This window comes from Saccostrea cucullata, unplaced genomic scaffold (assembly GCF_032062105.1).
Source record: "Saccostrea cucullata isolate Sc308-1 unplaced genomic scaffold, CSIRO_AGI_Scuc_v1 ctg37, whole genome shotgun sequence".
NCBI lineage: Eukaryota > Metazoa > Mollusca > Bivalvia > Ostreida > Ostreidae > Saccostrea > Saccostrea cuccullata.
The window spans coordinates 264444-280165 of record NW_026938868.1 but is presented as its reverse complement, the minus strand read 5'-3'; the positions used below and the strand labels follow the sequence as shown (position 1 = coordinate 280165).

Below are 15722 nucleotides of genomic sequence, written 5' to 3'. Positions count from 1 at the left end.
TCATCTTTGGTCACAGATGGGGTCTAAAAAATGACCAGCTGACCAATTAAATGGGGCTGAATTTACAAGACTTGGCACCCCAATAACTAGCCAAAACAAAACTAATGACCCTGCTTCTTTTTATAGAAATAAGAAATGAGTAGAATGCTAGCAGTAATTCTGGCCAATTTTCACCAACCAATTTATATACAAAATCAAAACTAAACACCTTTGAAAAGATTGTAAAAAATGATTTAATATGTAAAATAATGAATGGAAATAGTTTAACTGTTCAATACATTTCAATTTAGTTGTACTACTAAATCCTGTATTTCAAAGAAGCTTCAAAAGCAGATGCCTGCTAAATTTCGTCATAAGACCTCCTTTTTAACCTTAACCTCCTTATCACAGATATCATTGTTTTTGGATGCCTTATCTTCACTTGATGTTTTTCTGTTTTTGCCTACTTTCACCTTCAACCTCCCCTTTCCTTTCCTCTTCCTTCTACCCTGTTCTCCATCTGCTCGGTTGTTGACACTTTCAGCTTTGTCATAGTCTTCATCCACAGGTTCACACTTGATAAAAGGTAAAGCTGTATCTTCTTTAGGCAATATTCCTGGAGGTTTATGGTTGTGTGACAATGTTTTGTGTGTGTCCAGTTCTGACGCAGACGTGAATTCCTCACCACACTCAGAACACATGAGCACATTTTCCTCTGTTACAGAGTTTTTCTCCGATTCGTCGTTGTGTTGTGATTTTCGTAAATTGAACACAGAATTCTGGTTTAAATTCACATCCTTGTGAACAGGGGGACTCTCCGTACTTCTCTGACTGCCATTTAATTTTGGAACTGCTTTTCCATTGTCCATGACATAAACGGCTATTGATTGGCAATTTTCTTCTTTTACTAACTTAGAGTTTCTGTATTTAAAGACGTAATGTAAAAATCAAAACTAGTGATCAGAATTTAATAGAAATAATCTTAATATTTGATATTGCATGGTAAATTAAAACTAGAACTGTCCAAACGGGACAAAATACCCCCCGCTGGATTTTTCAGAAGTAAGTTTTTCCATAATAAAGATATGTATCAAACATGAATTATGAAATTTTTCTTCCAGTGACCTTGAACTTCCCCAAATGACGTTGGGTCAGGGTCACGACACACCCTTGTGTCATGGGCAATCTTTGTGTGAAATGACAACCTACCAAGTTTATCCATAAGAAAGATATCGACAGGACAAGAATTATGAATTTTTTCTTCCAGTGACCTTGAACTTCCCCAAATGACCTTGGGTCAAGGTCATGACACACCCTTGGGTCATGGGCAATCTTTGTGTGAAATGAGAACCTACCAAGTTTATCCATAAGAAAGATATGGACCGGACACAAATTATGAAATTTACTTCCAAATTCCAATGACCTTGAAGTTCCCCAAATGACCTTGGGTCAAGGTCATGACACACCCTTAGGTCATGGGCAATCTTTGTGTGAAATGAGAACCTACCAAGTTTATCCATAAGAAAGATATGGACCAAACACGAATTATGAAATTTTTCTTCCAATGACCTTGAAGTTCCCCAAATGACCTTGGGTCAAGGTCATGACACACCCTTGGGTCATGGGCTATCTTTGTGTGAAATGAGAACCTACCAAGTTTATCCATAAGAAAGATATGGACCAAACATGAATTATGAAATTTTTCTTCCAGTGACCTTGAACCTCCCCAAATGCCCTTGGGTCAAGGTCATGACAAACCCTTAGGTCATGGGCAATCTTTGTGTGAAATGAGAACCTACCAAGTTAATCCATAAGAAAGATATGGACCAGACACGAATTATGAAATTTTTCTTCCAGTGACCTTGAAGTTCCCCAAATGACCTTGGGTAAAGGTCATGACACACCCTTAGGTCATGGGCAATCTTTGTGTGGAGTAGTAGATTCTAATGTCCCTCTGTAAGAAAGATATGGACCGGACACGATTGCACAGACAGACGGACAAGGTGATTCCTATATACCCCCCCAAACTTCGTTTGCAGGGGGTATAAAAAAATAATTGTATTAACAACTTAAGACCAATATCTTTAAAAATGAGATAGATGAGCTTACGTTTCTTCTAATACTTTAATGGATTGACCTGACCGACCACCTTGAATAGTTGCCACTGAAATTTAAATTATTTTCCTCAATGTACATTATATATTCATAATGAAGTCATAATTGCAGTATATACATAGTGAATTCAAAATATTACGTGATTTCCCTCAAATAAGCATAAATTCATTATAAGCATGTTTGCTATGACCATGTTTTACTGCATTAAAGATTCAATGCATTTTCAATGCAATTATGCAAAAGAGTTCAATAGGAAAAACATCTATAAGTAGATAAATTTAATATTTATAATTTAAACTTTAATTTAAACACTTCTAGTTTCATATTATGACAAAAAAAAAATGACAACCTTTTTCTCGAGGTATTAGTTTGGCTAAGGTAGCCATTTCCTGTTTGGTTTTAAAAGCCATCATCTGCATTGAGATAGAGTAGTGTGAGCCAGGCAGTCTGTCAAGGGGACTTATCTCGTCTGAAAAACAAAAGGTTAATGATCAATGTCCTAGTAACTAACAAAACCATAGAAACATGGGATTGAGGGGGTGTATACCTCTTGGCACTGGAAGATTGGCCTCTGCCATAAACGCTTTATCTCGTTCTGAGTTCATGTTCAGCATCTTAGATTTGGCTTCATATTTGGATTTCCTACCTGTAAATTAATTAATCAAAACAATGATTTATTCTATAATAAAACAAACTTTCATCAGAATATTCAATAATAACTCAAAATTACAGAATAAATATTTGAGACTTATTCATTAACATAAAGTCATAAATGAAGTTAAAGGTTCATCCAATCTCAAATAAGATAATAAAAGTAAACATAAGAAACAATCATTGAAAATATTACCACAAAAATATTGAATCAGAGATAACATTTAGTTCTTAATAGATTGATGAATTTTTACAGAAATAATCATGATCTGGTGAATCAGTATTGATTTAATCTAGCACAACAAATGGTGCTTGAGAGAAAATAAATAATAAATACCACAAGTGTTTCCACTGTTAGGACTGGAACTTCTTTCTGGGGAATCATCTTTGAAGAAAAAGTAAAAAGATACCTGAATAATGTTTGTCAGCTTCTTACATTTGTTTAATTTTTTTTTAATTCTCAGTAACAGATACAGTATACTGTAAATCACTTTTTATTCACAAGAACTTATTTTTTTTTAATTCTCAGTAAAAGATACAGTATACTGTAGATCACTTTTTATTCACGAGAACTATTATTTTCGTGTAATAATGCAAGACAGTGTGCTTATGAAAATTTAATTCTCAGGTATATTAGTATTCCTTATGTGAAAATTTTGTCACACTAATAAAGATTTAATGCCTATCTAGCCTCTTTTTAAAAGCCCATGAGTATCTCTTAAACTATTATATCTGGTATATTTATGTACATTTATATCATTTGATAATATAAAGTAACAAGTGAGCTTATTTTTCACTCCATTAATGTTTTTTTTATATGATAATTATTTCTTCCTTCAGTTATCCATGTCAAAGACGTGGGAATGTTTTACTTATAACACATGTATGCTAGCATGTAACACATTACCCACAAAATCAGAGCTGTGTGATATTGAGCTATTTACCACACACTAAGACTGTTACTAATTCACTTTTAATTCAATACCTGTTACAATGAGAGTCCATACCTGTTACAGCCGTGGAGCTACCAGACCGGGACATAAGCCGCTGTGACTGCCGTACCGCCGTTCTGTTCTGTGATGGAACATTAGCCCTGTATGCAGTGTCACCACTGCGACTCTGGCGAGATTTCTTATTGGAATGTTTCCTCAATTCTTCCTCCAACATCCTTTTTTGATCCTCCTTTAAATGAAGGCGTTGAAGAGAGAGGGTTTGATTTGACCATTGTTGACAAGATTATGTTGGATTTAACCACATGTACTGTGAAATCACAAATTTTTGTGGGGGGTTAATATTCGTTGTTTTCAAGGTATGAAGAGACCCATGAATACATGACCACCACGAAATGTAAAATATGAATACATAACTACTCAACAATTCTTCATCCATGAATTCAAATCCCCACAAATAAAGATTTTTTTTTCTCAAACCATGAAAAATTGACCCCATAAAAATGTGTGATTTTTCAGTGTCTCAGTTTATCTTTCTTACTTGAAATTCAAGTATTTAAAATTATAAAAGTCATGTCCCTAGGTCTAGGGAACATATTCAAGCTTATTTGAGTACCTCTCTAAAACCCTCTTCATATCCTCAAGTATAAAACAGACTTGCTGAAACCTAAGTTAAATTTTTCCTTTCTAATTATTGTTAAAATCACAGGAGTTCATGACCCTTGTAGGTCAACTGAGTATCACCAGTTTCTATGTTTATGACCATAGCAGCCCCATCAGGATATTCAGTTGAATGAAGACAGAAGATATGACCAACTTACATGTTTCTTGAACCTAAGGGCATGACTTTTATAATTTTTTAGAGGACAAGGTGCTCATAACCTTCCAAACAATTTGCCTCTCACATAGCATTATTACATTTTGATATACTTCTCCTAAGCTTATATTTATCAGAAATACATGTGCCATTAAGTACCTCTTTCTTTAATTTGTTCTGCTTGCTTAGAGCCTGAAAATAAAAAAAAGAATTTAAACACCATAATCTGGCTAACATTGATGTAAATATTGTCATAATGAAGATTCAACAAAAGGTCTCCAAAGTTCAACAGGATATGGTACCTTGTAGGCCTCTCTGGTGTTCTCGGGTAACTCTCTCCATATTTTTGCTATCATTACAAAACCATGCTTATAATATAAAAACGGCGCAGACGCAATGAAACTAAGAGCCAAAAAAAATGAATATGTGTTCGTAAATGCAAACATATAATTTCATGTATAACGTTAGTGCGACATCAAAGTACAAAATATACATGTATATCACAAGTTTACCTTATATTTCTAGGAATTTTGGTTCCTTTGTATCATCTTAATAAGCTAGTATAAGTCTAATTGATTCCATAAATTTCCTTAAAGAATGCTATCAAATATGCAAATGAAAAACAAATGATAATCATATTCTCTTAATAAATTATACTACATGGGGTACAGAAAATTCAATACATGGAAACTTTTGAGTTATAGTGACTTTTTTGCTATACAAGACAAGCTAAAATGAACATCAATTACACTACATATGATGGTGAAAATTCAGATTCATGAAGTTTTTTTTTATTATTGTGATTTTTATTGCTTCACAAGACAGGTGAGCAGTGAATATTAATACACTACAGAAAATTGAGACTTACGAGGGACTTTTTCCTTGAGGTCAGGGTGATTTTTATTGCTGTACAATACTGGTGCATACTGGGCATTCTCCCCTTGGCCTTCATCAGCCTCCCATCTTGGTGGTATCAAATGGGACATGGAATTTTCTGCAACACCATTACATACTTGTATAAATTCAAGATCAAAATCCCTTTTCAATTTTCATGGTTGGAATAAATTGACACTTTTTATTGACAATGCATAAAATTTCATATATACAAAATCTATCTATCTAATTTTTTTTCAGCATTTCAATGTAAATTACAGTAGTATTTTCAACTTACATTGGTTTTTGATGCTTTAATTTTTATAGAATGAGAAATGCTATCAAAAGAAATTCCATAAGAATGTCCTGGGAGTCAAAGACCAACAAAGAAAATTAAAAATAAATGTACAAAAACCAATACTCACCTGTTGGCACTACAATCTTTTTGATAGCATCCCCAAGATTTGGGCTGTATTCTACTATGCTTGCACTTTCTACTGTAAAGAAAAAAACAACCGGTAAATGAACATGTATACCATGATCAGTATATGTTTAAAAAGAAAAATGGAACTTAGTCTCTCCTTTATCACTTTCTATGCAGAAAATCTTTGTTCTTTATTAAATACAAAATATTCAGAAACAAAAAAGCCAGTTTTTCATACTGACATGAATAAAATGGGAAGAGGATCAGGGGAAAACAAAAGGTGGCCAATTTTTTATCATTGTATTATAAGATACAAAGTATATTGCATTTGATTAACAATCATATTAATCACTTCATACAAATAATGTGATCCTCTATGGATTTCATAACTTGTCATTTCAATACAATTTTAAGAAAACATGCAGGTAGGTAACATTTTGCTTTTTACAGTATAGAAATTGGATTCATGAAATATTGTACTCGACAGAGGCATTTCCATAGCAATATCAGAAATGGACCAGAATCACATAATGACATTATCAATGGAAATGATCTTATATGATAATGAAAGAAAACGTGAGCAAGCTCACATACCCCACGCTCCCCCAAAACTCGAGTGCTGAAATTGCTGGGAAAAATAAAGGAATCAGAATTTCCTAGTAATACATGTATGTACATCTACACATTGTGTCCTAAATATCTGCAATGTTTTACAAAATTCTGTGCAGCGATTGATGAGAAGTTGCACTGACAAACTATTCATCTCTATATTCAAGATATGGCCAAAAATCTAAGTTGAAAAGTGCAGAAATTCCTGGAAAAAATAAAGGAATAGGAATTTCATAGTAATATGCACATCTACACATTGTGTCCTAAATATCTGCAAAAGAGGACTCACGCTGACAAACTATTCATCTTTATATTCAAGATATGCCCAAAACTCTAAGAGTAAAAGTGCGGAAATTCCCTGAAAAAATGAAGGGGACGGAATTTCCTGATAATATGCATATCTACACATTGTGTCCTAAATATCTGCAAAGTTTGAGGAAATTCTGTACAATGGTTTATGAGGAGTTGCGCTGACAAAAAACCAGGACTGACCAAATGACTGACTGACGGACGGGTAAAAAACATTATACCTCACACAACTTGTTGCACAGGGTATAATAAAGAACAAAAAGCCTCTGTGTATCTGTATGATTTTAAAATTCTAGTCTTACCTTTCTCTTTGATGTTGTCAGAGAGAGCCGAGGTTTCATCCAGTAACTTCTTGTACTCTTTGGAGTCTTTACTCACTAGTTTTCCTTTAAAAAAAATATAATTTAATATTTAACAATTTGCATTTCAATTCCATCACCAGAGCTGAAAATACTTTAAATCAGCTCTTCATGTTTGAATGACTGCATGCAACATAATAAATTCAAAATTTGATTTTTAAAAAATTCTTGTTAACTAGAGTCTTATTAATACTAACTTAGAGACTGTAAACCCTTTATAAGTTCCACATCTTCCTGGGTTTTGCGATTCAAGTGCTTTGTCTTTTCCTCATACATAGATTTTCTTGGGACTGTTAGCTTTCTTTTTCCATTCACATCATAAATTTCTTGTTGAAAATATTAAGAATAAAACTACAAATGCATAGATACATACACTGTATATTGCTTAAAAATGTATGCAACACAAAAGCCCCTTTGCTCTGGACAAGATTTAATCACTTCTTTCTATCCTGGATTTAGTTGGACACCCTGTAAAAGTGCATGCTTGAAAAATTGCAGACAATCATAATAAAGTCAGACTGTACATAATGTAAATACAGTAAAACACATTTAGTACGAACACGGATATAGCGAATTCACGGATATAACGAAGTTTTTCTGGGTCCCCGGCAAAATTCTTAACAAATCTTTGTAAAATTTTACGGTTATAACGAACTCTGATATAACGAATTTACGGATATAGCGAACTGATTTTGAGTCCCGTTGAGGTTAAATATAATGATTTTTACATCTTTTATAACGAACTTTCAAAGATTTCAAAATTTGAATAATTGAAATGACTTTATTTTCTCTCAGCATTTGTATATAAAATTCAATTCATAATAAAACCTTAGTTATCGAAGGTAAGTTTTGTAATATTTGCTTCCCTAACATATTTGATAGTAACACTTGTAGGAAAACATGCATATTGCGAATTCTCTATATATGGTTATACGAATTCGTTATACAGATATAACGAATTACGGATATAGCTAATTAAATTCACAGGTCCCCAGGACTTCGCTATAACCGTGTTTTACTGTAGTCAAATTTTAAAAAAAATCTTTTTATCATTAACTTTAATCTCAAGAACAAAAATTATTTGAATTAGATATTGTTACCTATCTTCAGTTGTGCAGCTGGCTTTTTGTTTTACAATATGTGTTGTTTTATTGTCTTACCTTGTTCCAGTTCCTCCCTGGTTTTCTTGTTCAGCTCTTTCCATTTGTCACCCTCTATCTCATCTTTACTCAAGACCTTCTTTTTCTCGTTCAGCTCATTTAACTCTGTAATTGAACAATAAATTGTTAAAGGATGACAAGTATGAGTTTACATAAATTACCTCATTTTTCAACTGATTTAAAGAAAAATTGTTCTCCAGGTACACTACCTGTCAGAATACATCTACACTTAGTCTAGTACTTATAACTTTTTTATAAAATTAAGTCTGATTTTGATTTCAATAGATGAGATACCTGTTAATGTAAGCAGTGACGTAGAAATGACAGCTGATTTTTCATTTTCCTTGGGTGTCCCAGTTTCTGCTGCAGATGAAGTACTCTCAGTACTTTGATTGGAATGTTCTGATGAATCTCCTTCAATTATAAAAGACACAACATAAGATATAAATAGTATTTTAAAAACGCATCTTACAAGAGACTGTCTTCTTCTCTTTCTTCTTTACCAGGGTGTTTTTATGAGGCAGGTCTTCTTTTTCTACTTACCTGGATATTTTTATGATGCTTTCCTACTTCTGTTTTCACTTACCTGGACGTTTAAACATGTTTTTGAGGCTGTCTATGAACTCCTCATCCTCCTCCGTCTTCCTCTTCAGTAATTCTGTTTTCTCCTCATAGCGAGACCTCTTCCTCCCCACCACTCTCTTTATCTCTCTCTTCTCTACTGTTAATATAAAATCTAATCTTTTTAAAAATATAAAAGAAATACAGTAAAACATGCACACACTTATAAGAAAGTGTCAGGGATGGGTGATTTGGCCTTGTTATACATGTAAACATAATTCCTTACATCTGTTAAGTTTACAACATATGATAAAGCCAAGAGGAATGAAAATCACTTTGCTGTAAGCATCAATTCATTACATATATATATATATATGAAAATAAATGCTAGTTCAGGAACAAATACAGGTAGACTGATGCTGGACGCACATTGATCAGAAAGACTCATTCAATTCTTTTGTTTCCATAAACCTATATAAGACATCTCACCTTTCTTTTCTCCTGTCTCCTCCTCAATGGATTGTAGAAATGTTTCATAGGATCCCGTCTTTTGCCCTGTTAAAATATTTTACAACACATAAAATATATAGAGGATATTCAATGTTTTGTAGTTGAATATGGAATTTATTTCACGGGTGGGATAGGATTTTTTTATATTTTCATGAGTGCGAAGCACGAGTGAAAATAAAAAAAAATCCTGTCTCACGAGTGAAAAAATTCCATATTCAACTACAAAACATTGAATTTTCTGTTTATTACATTAAAAAAAAAAGATTCTTTGATTTTTCCTTTGCCTCTGTCTTTTTGTAAAACAGTCATAGGCTTCTTACATCATAGTTGAGCGGTTGAGACGCCATAGCTATGTGAGGTAAAAATACTGTAAACATGGATTTAGCGACATATTTTTGGTAATTTTGACAGTTTTATTCGCTGTCAGAATGGTTTATTTATTTCCATCTATCTTATATTAGGTCAAGGAAGAGATTTTTTACAGCAATCTTCGTTATGGGAAGGGAAATCGAGAGTTTTCCCGCATTTCTGATATTCGTCACACTGTGACAGGATATCATTTTGATATCCTTTCACACTGTGACAGGATATCATTTTTATTCAATGAATGAATTACAGTATTTTACGGGTAAAAATGTAATAACATGATAATCATTAAACTAAGAAATAACAGTTTAGACACTGTATAAAAAATATAAGGGAGATCAAAATTCTAAGTTATGGTCCCTAAGGTAGCCATCCCTCAGACCTAGGTTCTCACCCGAGGCTTTACTCGAGTAGAGCTCTTCTATCTGCTTCAGATCTTCCTGTGTTTTCTGCATCATGTTCTTTGCCTCCTCTTCATACCATGACCTTCGCTTCCACATTCCTTTATCCTTATCTGTTATGTTTAAAACAACTTGTTTAAAATGGAGACAAAAAATGTAACAAATTAATAAAATAAAATGATTCTTTAAAAAACAGTTATTCAATCATTCAATTTTAAAGTCAGATACTATACCAACCTAAAAACCAAGTTTTTCTGGCTTTTTCTTTTGATTGACCTTTACTGTTCCTGCTTCCCTTGCCGAACTGTTGCTGGTTCGTGTATTCTGTGATGACAAACATAAAACAGTAAGATGCTGTGCACACAAGAACACACAAGCTCCATCACTGAATTATTGGGGATAAGAAATGTTTTCTCTTCAAAAATCAGGATTCCTTACCACTTATGTATAATTGCAGTCTAAATAAGTTTTGAAACTTAATGAATACACCATAATTTTATGGCAGAAACTCAAACTGCATGATTTCTGTATAAATTTAGTGATCATAAAAGTTCTTCTAAAACTGTCTATGTTGGAACCTTGTGCAACTTAGAAAAAAAAACAATCTCTGAAATATTTGAATATCTTGATGACTAGCAATATAGCTGCAGGTCATTTTCTTATAAAACATAAAAAACTTGCTGCTTCAAAGGTAAACATAAAGGAAGAACACTTACAGATAAAAAAAAACAAAATAAAACAAGAAACAAAATTTTTTTTTTTTTTTACTGATACAATTACTTAGAATAATCTATAACTGTGTCTCTGAACGAGCCCTCACCAGGTCCATAGGACAATATCATTTTAATGATAGGATGTTCTATCTAGTAAACAATATGTCCAAGGGCCCATTAACAAATATATAGAGGCACTTCTATCTAAAATCAGTTTTGTCTCACTGTCAGAGTTTATCACCTTTTTTTTTTACATTAATTATGTCCCATTGAATTTGATGGAATGCATAGTCATTTAGTGAACAAAAATGAAAGTATAAGAGACAACCGATGATTGAAAACTTTGATTAAAATGATCTCACTTTAGCTTTTTGCTCAGGTGAGGTGAAAAGTATCTGTATAACAAAATAAACAAAAACAAAAAAATGAAATTTAGATAAAGCAAATGAGAAGTACATGCCTGATGATCAACATATCTCACTGGTCTAAAACAAATATCCAAATAAATAAACATTTAATTTATTTAAAGCAGGCTAACATATGTACACTGTACTCTAGACAAGAAAATAAAAACTACTGTTTATTTAGCCTATATATTGGTATACACAGTAGTATTAATATAAGTTACTATTTTATTTTGTGAGTGGGTTTAATACTTGTATTGGTGGCTGGGATAGAAGCGTAGAAGTTCTACTAAAACTTTGAATTCTCTTTAATTAAAAAACAATATCACTTACAAATATTTTAAAAAATTATATCAATCAAGCAAGTTGTAAATGATCATATCAAAATCAAGATACCCTTAAACATTAAAATTTTTAATCAAAATTGTTACCTTCTGATTCTTGCAAACTCATCAAATTTCCCACTGGTACAGAAGCAGAGGCATCTGTGTTTTGTTCATGGTTTGATCTGAAATAAGTTTATCAGTATCACTTTAAAGCATGATAAGATGCAATAAGCTATACATTCAGTGTCAGTTTGACAAGCGAGAAAATTGGCATAACTTATATACAAATTCCTCAGGAAGCTCAAAGACACAACTTAAATTAAAATCAATAAATAGAGTTATTTGTTTGTGCATCCTTTTTAACATGCAATGTTTAACTGGGTCATGTAATGAGGACAGCAATTCAAACCTTTTTCTTTTATTGGAACTAGGCCAGTTGGTACTGGGAGAAGATTCCTCTACAAAGATTTCTGTTTTTATGACGAAACCTTCTGGTGGTATCTCAGTTGTTCCATCTGCTGCAATGAAGTAAAAATATGAATGAAATTGAGCATCATATCTGTAATAGGTAAGAAAATATATGACGGGACCAGGAATTGAATCAGGTCCCCTGTATCTCTAGTCAGCTATCCTGGCCAATATCAAGGAACTACACCATTAAATTTCCAAATAACAGTTTTAGATTTAGCTCACCAAAGATAGCTCTAATCAAAGCTTCAGTAGAATGTTGCCATGTTCTGTTTTTCATCAGTTTAGAATGGTTTTCACTGAATAACTGCATTTGCAGTGATGTAAATATGATTTTTTCTCTCTTGTGCATTCCAAAGCAAACTTTTTACAACAACATTTTAAGATACATGTACTCACTGCTGCAGTGTTCCATGTTATAATTTGTGTCTGGGCTGAAATCATCTTCAAAGTTTTCCATCTTGATTGCTGCAGTGTCAAAATCACTGGTTTCAGCTGAGTTCCACACTGATGGAATCTCTTGATCTGTTTCCATTTTGACTGAAAATAATGAGAGCAATACCATGTTTTCTTCCTAATGACATGCATGTATAATACCTCCAAAAGTAGAAGACACTATAATGTCTGCATTAGATATATATTATATTCATAATTTTCAAAGCTGTTTTATTCACAGTGTTCATTTTTATTAGGATTAATTTTATTTTTTCTTTGTTGATGTTCCTCTTAGTAAGTGGAAAAAATAAAGTTAAACCAAAATACATATTTGGAAAGAATGTGGTAATTTAAAAACACAGAATCAGAATTTTGAAGAAATTGAAGAATGAAACAAGAGGTGTAAACCCGAGCATTCTAGTTATACCTCCATCACACAGAGTTTCTGCTTCCCTCTGCTCTGCTGGGTCTTCTCTGTACTTTGTATCCCTTCTCCTAACATTTAAATTTCTTTTGCGTCTAAAAAATCAAAACGTTTTTCAACAAAATTGATTATTTTAAAAAACCAGAGGCCCATGGGTCTTAAAATTGACCTGATTATCATAGCTTTTCAGGCTATGACCATTTTGGGCCCATTCCAGAACTGGCCTTGACTTGTATCATATCCATTTTACAGTTGAAGAAGACTCTAATAAGCATCATCATATTTATGCACCTTGCCCCCATAAATTCAGAAATAAATAAATTAAAGGACATTGTAAAATAAATTTCAATCTGTCAGATATCAATGAGTAAATATTAATTAAGATTTCCAAGGATTCAGAGGGGACTGAATATTCCAGTCAGCAAACTTAAATTTTCCAATTTTGGTAAAGAGTGTTGCACTCACTGTAATCATAGAATTAAGAGACTAACTAAAGATCCTTCAGAGATTAAGAAGACTATTTTCAAAGAATTTTCAATAAAACACAAACTGAATCAAGGCCCAGGGGATATGAATTCTACAATTTTAGTGAAGATATAAGCATTCATTGTAACCATGTTATCAGTTTGTCTACTAGATGTGATTGTCTATGAGTAAACACACATTTTCATTTTTTTAAAAATGTGTTTTCAATATATGACCACCTTTTTGGAACCCTTGTCTTGGTCTGGAGCCTAAATGTTATACCTAGGGGTCATAATTTTCCAATTTGGTAGAGTATTTTTATTTAATGAGGTATCATTTTAAAATATCTATCAGGATATAAATATGGGTTGGTACCTGATCAAATTTTCCATAAAGCTCAAAGGGCTTTATGGAATTGGATTTATATATGTCCCAATAAATGTTTAGAAATGATACTTTATTTCTTAAATATTTATAGTATACAAAACTCTGATTTTCTATTGTTGCTGTCCCACCATATATTTTAAACAATGGTCAGGACCAAGATTTCATTTTATGTTAAAATTACACCGAGGGAAAATTAAAAATAAAAAATATAAAATAAAAGCCACCCGCCCTCCTCGGAGAGGGCCTAAATGCTTTAAAGTGATAATTTATTTCTTAAATATTTACATGTATATACAAAACTCTGATTTTCTACTACCCAGAAGAAAATAACTGAATAAGCACCAACTTAAGTCCAAGGTAAATGTAACTGTTGTTCTTTGAAGGTAGCAAAAACCTCATTTTAAAATTGTCTTAACGAAATTGTATACTGAATTCGAAGCATTATAACAACATGTTCAAGAGGAGTTTGAATCAATCAATTCAATTTTTTTCTGAAATTGGAAAATTTGGTATTAAGCATGGTTTCTTATACCAATAATAGATGAACATACCTGTTAACATTAAGATCTGGTAAATCTGCTGTCAGTGCTTCTTTTAACTGTGGAAAACCTTTGATACAACTTTCCTCTAAAATGTCAGCAGCATTGTTTGGAAATTCAGTCGAGGAAACTGGATCAGTTATTGAAGTAGCAGGCTCATCTTCTATAAAAAGAGTTTCCATAATTTTTTTTATTTTTGAATGAAAAAAAAAAATTACAATTTCATTGCTGTAACATATTTTATTTTATTTGTAAACATTTTTTTTTCACCATGAGTATGACAAGATGCTTTTTGCAATAGATTATGGGTCAAAAGGTTAATGCAGAAAAAAATCATTTTGATCAAGTACGCAGTCCAAAGGAGTATATATATGCTGTAACATGTTTATTTATTTATTTTGTAGAAGAGATTATATTGTAATATTTCATATATTTTTTTTATATGCACTCACTAGCTGTAAATGACATGAGAAATAATGCTATTTTTGCAAGAAAAATATGCTTTTTGCAAAACATAGATTATGGGTCAAAAGGTTACTGCAGAAAAAAATCATTTTGATCAAGTACACAGTCCAAATTTTCTCTCTGGCCAAGCATTTATTTGAGAGCTTGCACTGTAAGGATTGCTCATGATCTGTATTGTATTATCAGTACATTTCTTCAGTTTTTACATACCTCTTTCATATTTTATATCTAAAATGGCCTCTGGATTAACAGTGACAGTATAATCCTCTTCGTGGGTGACAGGATTTAGTAAAGTGTCATTTGCTGAATAATGGTAACTTCTCTCATACTCAGCATCCTCAACTTCCTTTTTTATATACACTGATGTGGCCTCCATTTTGATCTGATATAGACCATTCTATTTTCCATGGCACAAAGATAAAAAGATAAGCTTTTAACTTATATTTGATTGAATATAATATCTCATTCCACCATTATTGCAAACTGTAACGCATATGTCAAAATTATTTTTAAAGAGTATAGTAGATTTGCACACATTTGTTTTACAATATAGCAAATGGAGAAGTTGAGCGCAGAATCTTACCTCTTATTCCTTATATGGTTTACCTCTGATCACCAAATAAACAAAATAGTGGTTAACTTCTTATTTTTGAAGAGGAAATAAGCACAAAAACTGGAGTATTTTCACGATAAATCGTTAAGTTTCTTTTTTGTTCTAGTAATAAAACAAAACAACAATCTTGCTCAACACCGGAAGAAAGTTGGATATCAAAAGTTACAAACTCTCTTTTCCGAAATGACAACTTGATTAGATAAATTCATTTGTTGTATATTTCAGGATTGTTCAGAAGTGTTTGTCATAAACCATCGGAAAACATTATTTAGCTAGTTTTATTTAATTCATATTAAATAAATTGGTAAATATATCATTTGCGTGTTCCGAAATGCGGTTTTGGTTTAGATATTATTTTTTTATTTACTCTTTAAAAAAAGCAAACATAAAATAAAATAG

The 15722-nt window shown here is 32.2% G+C and overlaps 1 protein-coding gene across 1 annotated transcript; it reads right to left on the bottom strand.

The window, feature by feature from the left end:
- Positions 1-291: 291 nt before the first annotated feature.
- On the bottom strand, positions 292-15470 carry LOC134251616 (uncharacterized). Its single transcript, XM_062734023.1, has 25 exons — positions 15294-15470; positions 14921-15107; positions 14258-14408; positions 12858-12949; positions 12395-12535; positions 11937-12045; positions 11633-11709; positions 10322-10408; positions 10078-10197; positions 9297-9362; positions 8833-8967; positions 8541-8660; positions 8247-8351; positions 7284-7412; positions 7030-7113; positions 5811-5882; positions 5364-5506; positions 4815-4880; positions 4672-4704; positions 3753-3927; positions 3083-3130; positions 2642-2740; positions 2444-2563; positions 2089-2143; positions 292-900 (listed from the first exon to the last, which is right to left on the bottom strand). Exons 2-25 carry the CDS (start codon positions 15084-15086, stop codon positions 351-353), a joined length of 2943 nt encoding a protein of 980 aa, XP_062590007.1. The 5' UTR covers positions 15087-15107; positions 15294-15470; the 3' UTR covers positions 292-350.
- Positions 15471-15722: the final 252 nt, after the last annotated feature.

Bases quoted from the DNA above. Each gene is read 5' to 3' on its own strand.
- LOC134251616 (XM_062734023.1), bottom strand. From the start codon at position 15,086: ATGGAGGCCACATCAGTGTATATAAAAAAGGAAGTTGAGGATGCTGAG. The intron at 14,409-14,920 runs GTATGTAAAAAC...CTCTTTTTATAG, and splicing joins AGATATAAAATATGAAAGAG to AAGATGAGCCTGCTACTTCA. The intron at 12,950-14,257 runs GTATGTTCATCT...TTGATTTTTTAG, and splicing joins CCAGATCTTAATGTTAACAG to ACGCAAAAGAAATTTAAATG.